Source organism: Colletotrichum paranaense (genome assembly GCF_030867605.1).
Source record: "Colletotrichum paranaense strain IMI 384185 chromosome Unknown Scaffold_1.1, whole genome shotgun sequence".
NCBI lineage: Eukaryota > Fungi > Ascomycota > Sordariomycetes > Glomerellales > Glomerellaceae > Colletotrichum > Colletotrichum paranaense.
The window spans coordinates 3,002,451-3,020,171 of NW_026848959.1; the positions used below are offsets into that span (position 1 = coordinate 3,002,451).

The 17,721-nt window shown below is 54.9% G+C and overlaps 7 protein-coding genes across 7 annotated transcripts; 5 read left to right on the forward strand and 2 right to left on the reverse strand.

Moving 5' to 3' along the window:
* Window positions 1-198: 198 nt before the first annotated feature.
* CPAR01_01067 (uncharacterized protein) lies at window positions 199-888 on the reverse strand (the record flags this gene model as incomplete). Its single annotated transcript, XM_060485357.1, has 1 exon — window positions 199-888. The coding sequence occupies one exon, from the start codon at window positions 886-888 to the stop codon at window positions 199-201; it is 690 nt and encodes a 229-aa protein (XP_060356214.1).
* Window positions 889-3,706: 2,818 nt separating this feature from the next.
* Window positions 3,707-3,880, forward strand: CPAR01_01068 (uncharacterized protein; the record flags this gene model as incomplete). Its single annotated transcript, XM_060485358.1, has 1 exon — window positions 3,707-3,880. The coding sequence occupies one exon, from the start codon at window positions 3,707-3,709 to the stop codon at window positions 3,878-3,880; it is 174 nt and encodes a 57-aa protein (XP_060356215.1).
* A 2,418-nt stretch (window positions 3,881-6,298) lies between these two features.
* CPAR01_01069 (RNA polymerase II subunit A domain phosphatase SSU72) lies at window positions 6,299-7,272 on the reverse strand (the record flags this gene model as incomplete). Its single annotated transcript, XM_060485359.1, has 2 exons — window positions 6,299-6,956; window positions 7,112-7,272. The coding sequence occupies 2 exons, from the start codon at window positions 7,270-7,272 to the stop codon at window positions 6,299-6,301; spliced, it is 819 nt and encodes a 272-aa protein (XP_060356216.1).
* A 5,102-nt stretch (window positions 7,273-12,374) lies between these two features.
* On the forward strand, window positions 12,375-13,161 carry CPAR01_01070 (uncharacterized protein; the record flags this gene model as incomplete). The annotated part of the gene is made up of 2 exons (XM_060485360.1): window positions 12,375-12,479; window positions 12,646-13,161. Coding segments are annotated over 2 exons (621 nt in total), but the record flags the coding sequence as incomplete, so codon positions are not given.
* A 289-nt stretch (window positions 13,162-13,450) lies between these two features.
* Window positions 13,451-15,052, forward strand: CPAR01_01071 (SH3 domain-containing protein; the record flags this gene model as incomplete). Its single annotated transcript, XM_060485361.1, has 1 exon — window positions 13,451-15,052. The coding sequence occupies one exon, from the start codon at window positions 13,451-13,453 to the stop codon at window positions 15,050-15,052; it is 1,602 nt and encodes a 533-aa protein (XP_060356218.1).
* Window positions 15,053-15,497: 445 nt separating this feature from the next.
* Window positions 15,498-15,692, forward strand: CPAR01_01072 (uncharacterized protein; the record flags this gene model as incomplete). Its single annotated transcript, XM_060485362.1, has 1 exon — window positions 15,498-15,692. The coding sequence occupies one exon, from the start codon at window positions 15,498-15,500 to the stop codon at window positions 15,690-15,692; it is 195 nt and encodes a 64-aa protein (XP_060356219.1).
* A 309-nt stretch (window positions 15,693-16,001) lies between these two features.
* CPAR01_01073 (oxidoreductase NAD-binding domain-containing protein) lies at window positions 16,002-17,319 on the forward strand (the record flags this gene model as incomplete). The annotated part of the gene is made up of 3 exons (XM_060485363.1): window positions 16,002-16,046; window positions 16,283-16,673; window positions 16,751-17,319. 3 exons carry the CDS (start codon window positions 16,002-16,004, stop codon window positions 17,317-17,319), a joined length of 1,005 nt encoding a protein of 334 aa, XP_060356220.1.
* Window positions 17,320-17,721: the final 402 nt, after the last annotated feature.

Below are 17,721 nucleotides of genomic sequence, written 5' to 3' on the forward strand. Positions count from 1 at the left end.
AGCGGCAGGCTGTCGAAAGAACAGAGACGCGGCGCAGCGAACAAAGGGAGTATCCAAATCGAGGAGGAGGCCTAGGTCGAGGTCGAGTTCGAGGGTCGGGTCTTTCAATTCGGTCGGGATAGTAGCAGCTGAACGGTTTTTCTTCTCCTCCTTCGTACTACACACTCGCCTGACGTGTGGGACAGAATGCTAATCCAATCAGGTATACGCTCGTACCCAAAACCAAGGCGGAAACCCAAAAGCCAACCTAAATACGTATTGTCGCAGAACCTTTCTCTCGCTTTCTTGATTTGGAGTATGCCGGTTAGAGGTTGGGCGGGTGTGCGAACAGGACTGCGTGCGGTTCAGGTTCAGGTTCAAGAGATGGGGTGGTGAATAAAGAAAGTATTGGAGACGGTCGAGGAATGTGTCGCAGGCTGGTAGTGAGATATTGCGGTAGAGGGGTGGGAAAGAAAGAAAGGGGTTCTTGTTTCTTCCAATCCGTTGTCTTTCAAGCGTCAATGTATGGACAGGCGGCGGATGCGACACGGCATGGCAGGGCGGGAGGATGAAATGTCGTGTCAAAGGGGGATATTCTGACGGTGGTGGATGCAGAGAAAAAGCAAATGCCGCAGAAAAGACGTGGGACAAGATGCAAAGGGCGGCTAGGTGCAGTTGCAGTTGCGGTTGCGGTTGCAGCAGAGACAAAGCGCAAGGCGAATTAGAATAAGGTATCGGTAAGGTATGGTAAGGTAGTGTGGGAAGAAAGGTTGAAAGAGCAACTGGCGACCTTGAAAGTAGAGCAGAAACTCGAGAGCAACGCAAAACAGAGCGCATGCAGCAAGGCAAACGACGTACGGATAGAGAAGCAGAACAAGAGCAGAATCCGCGACGGAGATGGTGAAGCATGAAACGTCGAGGTGACTGGCTGGGATGCCTCGACCAATGGAACCAATCGATGAAGCGGAAGGAGGAGCTGCTGGGGCCCTGCCGCCCTTGGGGTTGGGTGCAAAAAAAGGGGCGTGGATGGGCGAGTCCAGTGGATTTTGGGGGATGCACTGGGGGGAGGGGGGGGGACTTGGGAGGATCTGGGCCACGAACTACGTTGTGTGGTGTACTTTTGTGGTGTGGTTGCTATGGAAAGATACAAGTAGACAAATAGAGGACCCGCGAGTCGCTTAGGTACCTACCTTACCATAGGTAGCGGGTAGGTAGGAACCTTTAATGGACTGAACGCACTGATAATGGTTGTGGGCAGCATTTGCAGTGGTAATGGACTGCTCTGGGCGCTAGAGCTTGTCCTTACCTTAGCGCTGTCCGCTGTTGCTGGAGGGAACCTACCTCAAGTACCTTACTCCGTAGGTACTGTAAAAGGGAAGGACTGGCTAGAAGATACAAGTTACAACCACCCAAGTATCTCGAGGAAGAAAAGGGAGGAACGCACGCACAGCAACCTTAGTGGAAGGGGGAAGGGCGCCGCTGCCGGGAAGGGGCAAGGGGGGTGGAGGAGGGGAAATGACGCTGGAGAACACAGCCCGCCGTTGTCATGTCTTGTCCCTCCTGTAGATATGTACCCTTGGGTGCATCAGACACCCCATCATGGCTGGAGAATGCATCGCGTGTTACTTGCGAAATTGCCCATGATGATATTGCGACTCTCCACCGTGGTTGTGCGATGATCAATCTCTTTTGGGTCACCTCCGGGGATCATGTTGGGGGCCACTTGCCCCAATGTCCATGTTCATACTTCATCGCCCATCAGCAATGATGACTTTTTCTGGACGATCCACGCATAATGGTGGTGATAGTACCGAGTAAGGGGCTTTTTTACCGGTAGATGAGTCCGTACGTTATCACACCGTCCAACTATTCGTCCGTGGCCCAAAGCATACGTACAACCACAGCTACTGATGCGATACCTTCGAAATGGCAGCGTCCCAGCGGATGGAGGGAGCCAGCTCAGACCATCCCAAGCACCAAACACTTGTTTCTTCTTCCCCGTTGGAGGGAGAGACAGGAGCTCAAAGTTATCCCCGTTGTCGGGCCTCATCCTCAAAGACCAGCCCAAAGACCAACCCAAAGTTGCACAAGTGACTCGAGTCGAGGTTAGATAAGGCAAGTGCCGTTACATGGACGGGCAGCTCCCACAAAGCCAGAGATCGGTCAAAACAAGCTAACCCTGGTGGATACCGGAAGAGAAAAGCCTATCGCCATGGGCTAAAAGTCTCGTCCTACATGTTCATTTCCAGCTTGGAATGCCCGCGCCGCAGGTCCCTCCGAGTCCCCATCCATCCCCGGTCCAGCTGAATCTCTACAAGACTGAACTGGACTGGTTAATGTTGCTGGCAGATCGGTGTCCGGCCTGATTGGAAAAGGTCTGCAAAGGGGATAAGACACAATGGTCTTTTGCACGAGACAAATTCAAAGACACGGCACGATTCAAGACATACAGATGAATGTGCGGATATTCTACCTTGGACCCTGACTAACAAGGACTAAACGAGAAATATCCGAATGCTTCCTACTGATAATTATAGAGACGCAGAATCCTCATTCCCATCATCAAGATTGCCCCAACCTTGCTGCGCCATCAGCGTCTTGATGGGTAACTTGGTAAGTGGATTTCACTACCACATTACGCGGGTATTGGCAAGCACAGAATCAGGGTCAGGAACGGTTCATCACTGATGATACTTATACCCATTATTACACAGTATTTCGTAGGGAATTACCATACAGACTGCAGAGTAAACTGAGCTTTTGGAGGTAACCACTGCAACTTTGACGTTGTACGTCCCGGTCCGGTAGACCGCGAATGATTCGCGGGTTCATCCACAAATCCTACCTAGAACCGCCCATTCGGCAGCGGCAAGGAAGTGCTCCTTTCTCTCTTGCCTGTCACTGGCAATTGCTGTTATTGCCGAAAAACAGTCTGCAGTCCATGGCTCCTCCCACGTCTCTCAGCTGAAAGATACATTGAATACTGCATTGAGAGACATGTACCTCAAATGACCCTATCCTCTTCTACCTACCTACATCATCATTATTATCACATTGATTCCGTCAATCCATCGGCACATCCATCCCGTCCGCCTCACGTCGACATCCTCCTTCTCTTTGTTGCGGATAATGGACTTTCAGGAACCGGCCCTCATTCATGCAACCCTGCAGGCCCAGATCTCCAGGGCCAATGCAGCCTCCATCACCCCTGAGCAACTGTTCTACCCATGCCGTGATGGCGCGGCCTTTCCACTACCCATTGGTTCATCACACCTGGCGCGCGCTAGCAGCAAAATTCAAAGGTGGATTTGCTCCAGGGCCCGGCCTGTCACTCGACGGTGGCAGTGTCTGTGGGAAATGGGATAAGAATTGGAGACCGCGACAAGGGCCTCACTGAGCTTTGGGCATGGGCATATCCGGACAAGAGACGTGCCTTGCGGCTTGCCCTCCCTTCCTTCCCCTGCCCTTACTGACATGGATAGATTTTAAGCATGGTGGAGATGCGGTTTGCTTGCATCCTTGCACAAGGGGGTGCCGGGTCCAGCTCGACAGTCGCCTACCTTTTCGAGACGAGTCCTTTCTAAGCCGCGGGATGCTTGCACGCTGGCTGGCGAGCGCGACAGGACGAGGCATTAGCTTTGCCTCTGCAGCCCCTTGACGAGCTGTCACCGTTGCTTGTCGTCCGTCTCTGCCCTTCAGATTCCGCCCTACGCTGTTATCCGTACGCATGCGGACGTCTCTGACAACCCCAGACTCTTGGCTCAGCCTTTACCAGCTTCTGTGGCCAGACAATCGGGAGACTCTGAGGCAAGCAAGTTGCAAAGCCATGAATCACAACGGAAGAATGCATGTTCAGGAACAGTTCCATCGCGACAACATGCCGTTGCTTGGTGCTCGCTGATGAGCGCTCTCCCACACTTCCAGAACGGGATGTGCCTTGTACGCGTCCCGTTCAGCCGCCGCTACCTCTCTCCCCATACCTGGTTCTTCTGCCCGGACAACCGGTGCGTAAACCTCGCCGGCCCCCATGCAACGTTTTATTGCGCCTAAGATTACATCTCATCTTGCCCGCCCTGCACTTCCTACTTTGGTTCGACAAACACTCTGCTCACCAGAGTCTCGACTGGTCTAGTTCTCTTGGAATCACAAAGAGGGATCCATTCCTCTACTCTATAGATCCAGATCCCCAATCTGGCACCCATCTCGAAGGCGTCTGCCTCCACTCTTAGGCCAGCTGCCCAGCACCGTTACCGCGCCGCGATCATCCTGCCATCAGTGCTTTCCAGCGCACGCGTGCTCACGGCGACATTTGAATACACACCCTAATTCGGTACCGGTAGCATCTTGTGCTCACTCTCCCGAGCCAGGCGCTCCGGGGTGGGAGAGACCCGGCCACGAGGTGAGGCTCAAAGAGGGACATGTGACATTGCAAGGTACCTTCAGACTGCATAAACCCCTCCCGTTGCCCGACCCGACCACCCTGAGGGCCTGAGACGGGAATGAAGCTTGGCCATGCCATCGCACATTCGACGGGCTGAGATGGCCTCGCCGGGTGTTCGCTGAGTTACACGAGGAGTCGCGGATACGATCTTTACGGTACGCGGGCTCGCGTACGCGACCCCCACCGCTCCAAGACTTCCTAGCCCTGGGGCTGTCCGGTTCATCCGCCTGCAATCTACGGATACAGGCTTTGCCAGTTCCCCATGACGACGAAGCCTGGACAGCCTTCTTGGAGATTGGAATCTGGTGACACCGGAGAACAAATTCTGTTTGGGGCACAGAGTTATCCTAGTTATGACAATGCCATTGTGCGCGCAACTCAGTGCGCCGCGGCGACAGTCAACTGCTGCCGTCTAGCCGGAGGATATTCCGATTACTGTTCTACGCGCAGTGACGCAAGCTGATGAGAAGGTCACTAAAGTCCGGTTCATCACTGAGCGTTAGCAATAGTGCAGCGTATTATTGCCAGGAGGCCACCCCGAAAAGCTTCTAGAAGGCCGTGTGTTCAACGCAACCTCACGGTCCGTGGCATAATAGTCTATGGAATCACACAGATCTCCCGGGCCACCACATATCCCGAACACACACTAACTACGGGATAGTCAAGCCCCCCAGAGACGGAAGGGCTGCAGGGCCGCCGTTGGAACTTGAAGATATGGGAGGGATCGAGCCCCGGTCACGTTCCAGCGAAAGCACACACACACACACACACACACACACACACACACCCACACCACCATGACGGGTCAACTCGAAGCTTCGTGAAACTTGCCTCGACTAAGGCTAGCTCCGAAACGCGGCATCGATAGCTTAACGGGACACCAACGACGGTCCAACGGTAACGGCATGCGGGCGTTTGATTGAACTCTCGCGCTTTTGGGGCTCCCAGTCGTAGTCTGCAGGTCCTCTGCGCGACTGTGGGCACAATAAAAGGCAAAGGCAAGTTCGGCACAGCTTAAATAATCAGGATTCAGGGATCGTTTTGCTTGTCTTTGGGGAAGTGTTGTCATTAATTCGTAGTTTGTCTGTGTGTTGAGGGTATCTTATCCCGAACCTGAAGCTCCCTTCCCGGCTGGAGATTCTCCAGTCTCCCTTTCTCATGAATCGCACCTTTGACACGGCCAAGTGAGTTTGCCCGGCTTAAACTTCGCTAGCGGAGCCGCATCTTCCAAGATTCTCTCGCCGCCTCTGTTCTTCGAGCTCGGCTATGGCTTCCGTTCCACGTTGTAACGCGAGAACGATATGCTCAGTTCCCACGTCTAACTCGTCAATGACTGCCATATACCTTGTTCGTCTGATGAGGGTATTGGCATGTCAGGTCTAGTTTATATATAGAATCGCAAGCTCCATTTCCCTTTCTCCCGAGCTGCTTCCCATTTTGGAGCTCAAGTGCCCAGGGCTCGCATGGTACATCCTTTTGCCGTTTGATGAAGAGGCCGCCTGGGAAACCGTGTCGATCGATACCGAAGAGCCGCAACCGCAAGCTTCTCGCGTGGATTAAACCATGACTTTCCGGAGATCTCGTCCGTGCGTCGGGATCGGGATCGTGATCTTGATGGGCGTAGCCGCACCCGGTCTCATTTAGAATCCCGGTGGCGTGCGGTAAGTGTTCCCGAGCCTCCGTACGCTTTCCGTACCGGACAAACAATGTTTGTAGGTACTGTAGATACTGTAGCGTCTCCTTCAATCCGCACTTCACCATCTTGAGTTGTTGAGTCGGGAGTTTCTCGTTACTGTAGGACGCATCTTGGTCCCGCGGCTTTCAAGCGGAGAGGGAAACACACGCCGCCGAAAGGTTCCACCCTTTTTCAGCCAACTCTCAAAACCAAGCAAGAGTCCATACAGCAGGCAAGTGAGGCCACCGATCCTGCCACGCAGCCAAGATATCCGGGACCCTCTCATCAAAGCTCGCCCTGCCCGCCGCACTCCCGCCATCAAACGCCGCCGCCCCGACAGCCTCGCGCTCCTCGGTCGCCGCGGCATTCAACGCGTTCGCCAGATCCAGAATCGCGCGCCCGCCGACGCTGGCCTCCTCGTGGTTATCCTTGATATCGACATTAATCACGTGGACGGGCCTGTTCAGCGGACTCCCGCGGTTCATGAGGTCGTCAATCACGGCGTCCCAGCAGCGCTCCTCGCAGGTAATCACGACGTCGACGACGCCGCCCTCGACGCCGACGCTGCCGCGGTCCTCGGCGTGGGTGAGGCGCGGCATGCCGACCTGCCAGTCCTGCCAGCGTTCGGGCCCCCACTTGACGTGGCGGTTGCGGTCGACCATGTTGAGGACGCCGTTTGCGCGGTAGAGGCGCGTGTCTTTTGACTCGAGCTCTTTGAAGATGGAGTCGTACGAGGTCTTGTTGAATTGGTAGACGTTTGGCTGGGTTATCGAGGGACCGGGGAGGCGGACGAGGGAGCCTGTGCCGAAGGAGATTACGGGATAGTTTGCTTGGGCGAGGCGGAGGTGGGAGACCATTGATCTGTTTGACAGAGGGTGGTCAGTATGTGTTTTCCTCGACTTTGGGCCATGGACACGATGCGAGGATGCGGGCAGTTTCGTAATGACGTTGAAGAGAAGCTCGAATTTGCTCTCGCGTGATAAACAATCGGGCCACGGGACTTGATTGTATCGTACCTATTTTGGTTACTCGCGCACACCGTACAGAACTTGAGCTTGAAGTCGCTTGAAGAAGCAGCAGCAGCCGCAGCATCGCCGCCATTCGGAGGAGGTGCCGTCGAGTTCGCTCCAGCATTTGCGGCTGCTGCGGCGCCGGTGATGCCATTTGCGACCTCCATGACTTTCGTGGTGATCGATGGGTTTTTGTTTGTGTATGGGTTACTGCGTATGTATGCCGACAGAAAGTGACGATGTTGGGTGGGGCGGGACAAGCAAGCTCGACAGGTACGGCACGGAGTATAGGTATGTATGGAAGCACGGCGCGGGAGCTCCACGAAGGTAGGAAGTGGATATCAATGGGCGCGCGCGACAGGAAGCAGTCAAAATGGATGGATGATTATGGGAAGAACGTGGGGCCGTCAAAAAGGTCACCAATGGCGGGAACAGGCAGAATAATGTGTTTAGGTCAGCAAGAGAAAGAAATAAAAATCAGCGGGTCGGTTAGAGAGAGGGAGGGAAAAGTCGAATCGCCGGTGGTCGTCGCTTCCAGTCGTAGAGGTCGTAGCGAAGAAATCTGATCTGTGTCTCCGAATTAGCCAAATATTCAGAAGACCATGTTTTTAGATGCTCGTAGGCATTAAAGAGGTTTGAGCGCGATTTTTCAGACAAAGCGTATAAGGTAATAAAGTGTCTCAACATGGGAAATTTAGACAGCTCCAATAAAAAGAATCTCATCATGGAAAAGCTCGAAAGAGGACGGCCAGTGTTTACTCTGGCTCGTCGCGATTCTGTTTTTGTCTCTTACCTTTTGGGGGTGACTTGATCTGCTTCGATCAATGTGCTTCTCTGTCTTCCGACTGTGCCTTCCTGAGGGTTCGGGAGTGTTGACAGAGTTCTATCTAATCCTCCAGCGATGTCCTGTCGTGGGCTGTTGGAAAGCTCGGAGTTCGACGCTGAAATTTGTTGACGGTTGCAAAGATGGAAGAGCCTCAATGACGTTCTTTTTGAGTGAAGAATTGGATAGCTCGCTTTCGGCTGAATGTCGGGCCTTGAGAGCACCCCAGGGCAGGGCGTGACGAGGGCGCCATCGGATTCATGGCCTCAGGCCTTAGGTTCGCGAACCTGACAATGGCACCTTTTGCCTGAGGCTTACCTGGTTGCCTGAGCTTCCGTGCACTCGCAGCCAAAATGACCCATCTCACGTGGCTGTTTGCGATGAACCAACATGATTGGCTCTTAGGCGCTCACATACTCTGAAACAGACGACACCTTGGAGGGCACCAATCAAGACGACTCTAATATTCCCAATTGCAGCTGCCGTGCACGGCGTACATTGTCCAGAAATAGAACAGCCAATGAGTACAGAGACATCTGATGGCGTGGGACGCTCAGTCAGAGAGGAACCAGCCTCCAAAGACTCTGAGAACGGCATTAATTCGAGCCAACTGCTGGTTCTCGAACGGACGAACAAATGTCATGTGTGCACATAGTTGAAAGTCGTTGCCAGTATTTGGGTACAGCGATCGTGTGCGAGATGGGGGCCCTTGACCGTCTCGTCCAGTCCTTGAAGGATCCATGGGCTAGGCCTTCTCCCGGGGGATTGCAGTCGGCCCATCAACTATGTGTTGCGGCGCTACTCCGTACCCCTGGGAGGGCTGCCGTAGGGAAGCAGTAGAACTGGATCTGATCATCGGAGGAATATCTGTCTCTCGGGGTTGGCGGGTGGCCTGTGATTCCGTCCGTTCTGAATGTTTTGCTGCGCCCAGCCCAATGCAGCGCTCGCAACTTCCCGCTTCGCCCTAGGCCCAGTCGGGCTGTGCATTGTTACTTACGGATACCTTATTCCACTGCAGGGTCGCTTGCGTAGCCTGAGGTGCTGGTTGGTCTCTAGATGTAGGTACCTATGCGTTGACGTACGGTGTCGATGAACCAAGCCCGCCGGCAGGCCGTCCAACAGCAGTCGTTGGCGGCACTCCGACAAAGGACGGGATTCGCTGGCGAATGCAGGCGACGACTGCTTACTGCCTTACACTTTTCCCACCCTTCTCTGACCACGACAGTTCCATTGTGCTATTGGCAGTGTCGATGACCGCTGTTTCACACGTGGCCGCTGGCAGCGCAAGATGCAGCCGCTGCAAGTTGCAACAAAGTCGTGTCGGGATGTATCCTGCACGGGCGCCCGCCGATCAGCGCTCGAGTTTCGCAACCTCGCCCTATCCGTAGGCCCGTAGGGGCATTCTCATCCACCCTGGTGACTGAAGTCGATACCGCAATTTCGACTGAAGCCCATCCGTCGGCTTGTGGGTTGCCCCACGGTTGGCACTGATGATCGGGAGATGCAGCTAACGAGATAGCGCATGGTTAAGCACAAGATGGCTGTTTGTGCTTCAGGCTGTCCGTTCACTGGAGATTTCCCAGATCTAGCACCCGGCACCATAGTATAGAGGTTTTGAGCATTAAAGTCCAAGTTAGCGAACGCGAAGGAGAAGAGCGTGACGCGATGCTGGTTATCAATCTTGTGTTGATGTTCTCTGCCCTAGCTAGGTCTGTTCGCGACTTCGCTCAACAATCATGGGATGAGAGAGCGATCAACCCACTCCCAGTCAGTCCAGGCCCCCAGCAGGTGTACTCAAAGATTCCCGCTGTTACGGTTCGGACTAAAAAGCGAGACTCATGTCAGTGGACGACCGCTTCTGGATACTTTGTGATTTGCGCCGGGGACGTCCTCGCTAATCAGCTGTGGGCCGGGCTGCTGTCTGACCTTGGTGCGACCTGAACAGGAATCTACGCCGGCCTATGCTGGAGCACCCAATATTGGTTTCCTTGATGACAGCCCGGCCAAAGACCAAGAATAGCATCTGGCACCGCTTTTGCCTTGTTTGAAGCCTACTTCCTTCTGTATCTGGTGAAGATTCTAGGCCGTTGCCACGGAGAAAGAGTGGGCGAAAATCAGAGTGTCTAGAAAGAGGATTCCAATTTACATGCCCCCAGCATTCGCCCTTCAGACAAAACGGACGACCCCCTGTTTGCTGCCTGCTCGTCCGTTCCGTGTAGGCCGGAATACACGGTGGGTACCATGGGTAAGTCGGGCCGGAGGTGGTAGCAGTTCTTTGCCCAAATTCTTGCTGGACAAGACCGGAGATCACGGGCGGCTCTGGGAGAATAAAGTTTGAGCTGAAAACGAGACTTCCTAAGGGGAAGTAGGCATCCTATAGTCCATACCCAAGGTGCGGACGGACGGCCATCATAGTGTCAGGTTTGCCTAATGAAGGGTGTGAGACTGAACAACGGACGGCCGAGTCAATTGGGTATTTGCGGGCGGAATATGAAGCAGAGCGAAGCAGCGGCACACGGCCACGCGGGGAAGAGGTCTGCTTCAGCGTCCCGTCCTTGGTGTGCGCGTCCATCGGTACAGTCAGGCTCTTTAGGTTGTAACCGCACCGGCGGCGAACGCGCAGGCACAGTCATCGACAGGGAAGACGATGTGAGGCTTCCGAAGGGATCCCCTTGAGATGATGGCACCGTTGTGGGAAAAAGGGGTGGGGGAAAGAACTGAGAAGTGCGTAATGAGTATCTGCTTCGTCGCTCCCTGATATTAGGGCCGTTGGAAGCTAGAGCACGACGGGTATATTGAAGCCACCCCGACTGCAAGACAGATGCAGATAACTGCGGGAAGACGAGAACCCGTCTGTGGGCTGGAGCAACGACTGCAACCAGAGATGAGCAGCAGTCAAGTGAGGAACATGAGGCAGTACATACCAAGGTAGGTAACTACCTCGCCTGCAGTCCCACTGACAGCTCAATGTACCTTGAGTTCTGTGCGGCGGAGGAGGGCGTATTCGTACACAGGCGGGGGACATCAAGCCCCCGTGCCCTGCCCGCGCAGGCGAACAACTGAGAGCGCTTGTGTAGACGACAGAGGAGAGAGACAGGAGCAGTGGCAGACGTACTTGAGATTTGAGGTTGCCCTGGGGCGTGTTGAAGTTGGTGGTCTTGGCGTTACCATGTTGAACGGGACGGACCCCTGCAAAGCAGCTGCACAGCATCTGGAGACATGGAGCTGTTACTGTTTTTCTGACAAGTCTCCAGAACATGATATCCACGAGGGCGTGTAGGACGACGGAGGCTGTGCCTTTCTAGTTCAGATCTGACGTTGGCAACCGCAGTGTACTGCATATATACGAAATGTGACTTGTAGGGTGGTAGGTATCCGCAATAGAGAAGAAAGGAGGCAAAGAGCATCCCTTCCACACCGGATACGGGTAGAGATCCAGCCAGTTGACGCCGGCCGATTGCAGAGGATGGGAAAGAGACACCGATTGTTGGCGCTGACTCGATTTGGAGCCGAGTTGGGGCTTCTCTCATTATGGCACTGGCATCTGCTGGCTGCTGTGTCCGAGTTTCTTTGAGAGTTCGCCGCCATAATTAATATCGATCCGGATTCAGCCCCCCGCTCCTCCCACTCTCGCATCTGGGCTAGGTATGCCTTCCAATACCTGACGCACTCCTGGATCCTGCGCTGTCATTGCTCTTGTTCCCGCCTGCTGCTGTCAATCGTTTATTGCTGTAGCCTTTCCTTCCACTACCTATTTGATCTTACTAGAAGAAAGTCATCAGCCTCTTCCTCTCTCTTAGGGTTCTCCCAAGAGTCCTAATCCATACTCCCCTCTCCTTCTCCTTCTCTACCGCTCTCGGCCTCTTACTCACGCCCGTTTGTTGTGCTGGCCTTTGTCTCCTCCCCTCCTTCTCTGCCCCCCCTCTCTACCTTAGGTATTCACATCAACCACCCCTCACCCCCCTTCCCGCCAGGTCCAACTGCACACAGCCAGTAGGATCACTGCGCGACGCGCTTAGAAGCAGCAAGGTGCAGTCCCGGTGCGTTGGAGGTTGATGGTCAATGGTCGATGCCCACTGTCTGTTCTTCGTCCCTCGCTCTCCAAGACCGAAACTCAAAAAGTAGCTGGAGTTAGTGGAAGGGGTAAGTGGTCCGCTCACAGGTCCTGATGCCAACGTTGGAAAAAAAGACTCTGGTGTTGCTTGGGCTTGGCCGTACTCCGTACTCCCCATAAGGTGCTCACTGACCCAGTCGGTCCTACCAGAAGAAACCCTACGAAAACCAAGTATCCATCCACAGCTGTGGTACTTGGAGATCGTGTCATTGCTCGACGGCCACTAGAGGTAGTTGGGTACATATCTCCGTACCTCGAGGTACCACGGGAATTAGTCGCACCTTCAGTCCAGCGTGGGTCAGCCCAGAGTCCAGAATCCAGAAGTCCAAGAGTCCAGTCAAATCTGTGCTCACTGCTGCATCGTCTGGTGCGAGCAAAGGACGCAAAGGCACGGCCACTTCTACCTGAGCTCTCTGCTCTCTCTGCTCTCTCTCTGGATGCGTCGTGGGCTCTGTTGTCTGTTGTCTGCTGACTGAGGAGGTGTTTGCTTGTTGTCTGCATCATTGTAGGTACCTTCCCTGTTGCCTACTACCAGTCGACGGGACTTTCTTTTCGAGTGCCTTTACCTCGTGCACCATATCGCAATATACCTCTTATTTTTATTTTTCTCTCCCCTACTGCTGGCACCTCACCTCGCAAACCCACCACTACCACCACCTAACCTGCGCGGCACCAGCAAAGAAGCGACGGGGACACTCTCTTTCTTCGCAGCGCAGCGGCTGCCCAGCACCAAAGAAGCAGAGCAGCCAGAACGGCGCCAGCGACCTGAACCCAAACGAACTATTCCCAACCTCACCTTCCCTCCTCTTCCTCCTCTTCCCATCTTCTCCTCTTCCCACCGTTTCTTCTCTTCCTCCCCATCGCTCTCCGCATCCTGTGCTCTTCTTTCTTCCATCTTCATTATTGTCCTGCCTACCCCCGAGCGACCCCGCGAGCCGATCTCATCGCTCGTCCGCTCCCGGCTTTAAGTTCTCAACGCTCCTTACTCGATTTCCAACCCTCAGCGTCGCGTGCGACGACTTTCGTTTTGCGACACCTTGCGAGCAAGCCCGCTTGCTGTTGCTCCGCCTTCTTTTCAAACCCCAACTCTGTTCGTCTTCGCCTTGCTCGGAACTGTGATCCTCGCAGTCTGCCCGCCCGCCCGCACCTCCTCATAGGCTAATCGGCTCCGACTCGCGGCCAGCATAACTCACGATAACACTCGCGCAAACCCTCAAATTCACAGCCTTCGTCGCTCCCGACACTAGCTGTTGCCAATCGAATTCCTACTACATTTTCCGCGCGACGAGTGCGGCCGACGGTCCTACTGAGCACTTGGCTTGCTTGGTGGCACACGACGCCGCAGGATCCGCGAATCGGATGCCTGTCATCCTTACGCTGGCTCCTCCACGATTGCGATAATCTCAGAATGACCACACTCTTGTCCCAGAGCTCCTCGCCCGCGACATCCCCACCTGCAGCTGCTTCTCCCTCCACCAACCCGAATCACCCCTCACTACCGCCACTAATAACATCACCACCCAGCCGTCGCTCGACCGCACCGAGACCAATGTCGCACGCTTCCAAAAATCGCTTGTCGCAATACTCGACGGGCTCAGTCCCCTCGCGTTCGCGACCGCCTTCTCACATATTTCCAATGTTTCCCTCGAGTCTCTCCTACACCCTGGTGCGCGATTTCGCATATCCAATTATGCATCCCATGCACTATGGTCCCCCGCCAGAGCCGTCGCATCCTGCTTCTGGCCTCAGCACTCCCCTCAGCGAATCTCGTCGTCTATCCGATCCTCCCGCTGCCTGGGAAACGAAAATGACCTGGAATACTGGCTCCTGGGGTCCAGAGGGCTTCGGCAAGGCCCACGACCTGCCACCCATGGAATTCCGGGATGGCCCACCCTGGAGTGAGGATGAGGATTTGGCGAGCCCTGTTGTCAGCTCCAGGCACCGAAAGCACAAATCTTCCGCAGCAGCCCTTGGCGGCACCGCAGCCGCAGGGCTGAGAAATTCTCGCGACGCGGGCAACGATATGCTGCACCCAGCACACTACGAACAACGGGAACGCGGTTACTACGTCGGAACGAGTGGTGATGGCAGCGAACGGTATTACCTCAACCAAGGAGGTGAAGCGAATGGACCCGGCGGAGAATATGTCACCTACCCTCCCGGCGATGCACGGCATTCCAGCCACGCATACCAGCTAGGTGACCTGCCCCCGCGGCAGTACGCCGAGCAGGAGACATATTCGGATGCTTCAAGCTCCGCATCCTCTCCAGGTTTCCGCGGCGATGACCAGTCACGATATTCCCGGGATTACCAGTTCACCATCACGTCGCCCGACGAAGAAATGCACGGCAAAGCTGTCGCGCTTTTTGACTTTGAAAGAGAGAACGAAAACGAATTGCCATTACTGGAAGGTCAAATCATATGGGTTTCCTACCGCCACGGCCAAGGCTGGCTAGTAGCCGAAGACCCGAAGACTCAGGAAAGCGGACTCGTCCCTGAGGAATACGTTCGTCTGCTGCGAGATATCGAAGGCGGAATGAATAGTCTGACCGGTAATCTTGGCGAGGGCTCTACGTCCCCCAATGATGTTGGAACACCGACGCAAGCAGAGCACCACCCACAAGGTCATACACCGACCGGAAGCCAGTCCTCTTCCAACGGATACCACCAGCCCGTGGTCTCGACGTTCTCTACGTCCAGCAAGGACTTGGACCCGTACCCTACACAGCAGCTTGGCCTTCAATCCGGCCAACCTCCTCCGCAAGTGGTGCATTACCACGGCCAAAGAGGTGGTAGCCAGGCCAACACGCCAACTCTAGCTTCGCACCAGGATATCGGCATGATGCGCCGAGGCAGTCAGGACACTGGGGCGAAGAAGACGGATTCCCAAGTGAGCCCCTTGACGGAGGCGATCACAGAGAGCAAGCTAGTCGACCGATCTAGCACACCCAAAGCAACAAACCCCACCGAGAAACCCGCAGACCCCGACGCCATGGACACTGAGCGGTGATGAGAGACGACCAAGAAGCATTCACTCGCGTCTGACTTGAGGGACTTCTTGCTTGGCAGGTTCTCTTCTCCTCTGGGGACCTGTCACGAATCATGTACTATGAGGAACGTTAGGGAGGAGCGTTTCTGGTTTCGGTTTGACGATCAAGAGGCGTACAGTTGTTATATTTCGGGAGACATAAAGAGAGAAGAGCCCCTGGTCGGTCGCTTTCAGCATGTAGCTTGGATGATGGAAAACTTTATGATCAAGGGCCCAGGTGGAGGGACGCATCAATATTGAAAAACAAGGATGAAAGACGGCTTGCTTCGCCATCGGATGCCCGGGACTACGTCAGATCCCCTTTAAAGACGGGGTGGAGTTTACCGTATTTTTAAGTCCACGGCGATTGAAGCTGTCGGCTTGTATATAATAATCGGGGTGATCCCCTGTTTTCTCCTCTTGGGGAATGTCAAGAAACGTTTCTTTAACATCTCTAGCCGGTTGTCTTTGTGGACTAATTTGCCTACTGGTGCAACCCGTGAACCAGATTCACAGCTGGTTCTTGGCCAACGCTTGCGCCCAAATGTGCCTGTTCACTGCTGGCAGAGGTATGGCGCAATTCGTAATGAGCTTTTTGGAGCACGTTGTCCATTCTGCTTAGAAATGCACATCAGTTATCCCCATGGGTTTCCCACCGGCACGCCGCTAACTGTGCCCATCCCCTCGGCCAGTTCGGCGGGGATCGGACGCAGGAAACATGAGCTCACGTGACATTTTACGTCATGCACAGGTCAATGGTCGCCCGGGGAAAGCTTTCCATTGCGGGCGGCTTTGAGCTTCTGTTGCGAGTCTCGGATACCTAAGCTTCTCTCTCCCAGCAGCAAAAAAAAACACCCTTTGGTCCATTTCCCAATCACATACCTGTCAATTACCATCCAGCTGCTTGAAAACTTTCAATTGAACCATCACAATGTTTGCCAGAACCGCCTTCAGGGTCGCGCAGCCCCTCAAGCTGGTAAGATAGCTGACGCTGTTCCCTCTCTCTCCATCCTTCGCTCATTGGAAATCCTCGTTTCCCCCCGCGGGTCGCGGAGCGGTTCCCGAGTTGCGATTCCACCCGTTCAAATACATCATACCACCTTTGCCAACATCACAACCCCATCCTGGCCCCTCCCAATGAAACAATGATTTCCTTTTACCCTCTTGAGGCGATAAGCAATGCAAAGGCTAACAAATCTTCTACCATAACAGCAAGCCCGTCGCTACGCCACCGAACCCGCCGCCAAGGGCAGCAGCTCCAACACGGCGCTCTACGCCGGCGGCGCGGCCGCCGTCGCGGGCGGCGCCTACTACTTCCTTGCGGGAGGCTCCTCGGGCGCGGCGCAAAAGGCCGAGGCCAAGGTCAAGGAGGCCGTCGGCGCGGCGCCCAAGAAGGCGCTCACGGGCGGCGACCAGGGCTTCGTGTCCCTGAAGCTCGAGGACTCTGAGATCATCAACCACAACACCAAGAAGCTGCGCTTCAAGCTGCCCGAGGACGACATGGTTTCTGGTCTCGACGTCGCGAGCGCCATCTTGACCAAGTACAAGGGTCCCGAGGACGAGAAGGCTACGTTGAGGCCTTATACTCCTACCAGCGATGAGGGTTCGTATTCCCCCCCCTGGTTTCTTCTTAGGAGCCCTGATCATGCTGCTCGATACCCGAGACTAACAACACGACAGACGCCAAGGGCTACCTCGAGCTCATCGTCAAGAAGTACCCCAACGGCCCCATGTCGACGCACATGCACGACATGACCCCCGGCCAGCGCCTCGACTTCAAGGGACCCCTCCCCAAGTACGCCTGGTCCCCCAACAAGCACGAGCACATCGCCCTCGTCGCCGGCGGCACGGGCATCACGCCCATGTACCAGCTCGCGCGCGCCATCTTCAACAACCCCGAGGACAAGACCAAGGTGACGCTCGTGTTCGGCAACGTGACGGAGGAGGACATCCTGCTCAAGAAGGAGCTCGCCGAGCTTGAGAACACGTACCCGCAGCGCTTCCGCGCCTTTTACGTGCTCGACAAGCCGCCCAAGGAGTGGAGCGGCAACAAGGGCTTCATCAGCAAGGAGCTGCTGAAGCAGGTCCTCCCCGAGCCCAAGAGCGAGAACATCAAGGTTTTCGTGTGCGGCCCCCCCGGGCTGATGAATGCTATTTCTGGTAACAAGAAGAGCCCCAAGGACCAGGGCGAGCTTGTCGGTACCCTCAAGGAGTTGGGGTACTCTCCTGAGCAGGTTTACAAGTTCTAGGGCGTTTTCTTTTTGGCTTGTTAGATGGAGGGGCAGTCTAGATGTCGTAAAGAGCGTCGAGGAGAAGAACCTTGTTTGTTGTATGAGTAGCTGAGGCGATAGACGCATTAGATTCCTCAATGAATGCTGGCGGTTTGCGTATATCATATATCCTAATGGAGTGAGGACCTCGGCGAGGGCCTCGTAATGGAAGTCTATCTAATCCGGTGAATCATGCGAACTTTCCGCTCGTCGGTTCGAGGTATACGTGACTGAATACCCACATGCTCTTCCCTCGGTCCCTATCTACGTACGGCACCTGCCCTATATACATACCCTCTCAGCGCCAATTCCGTCACCAGTCAGCAGGCCCCCGTCTAGGTTGACGGGTCAGGTCAAACTGGCTGGGCGGTGGAGTGGTCT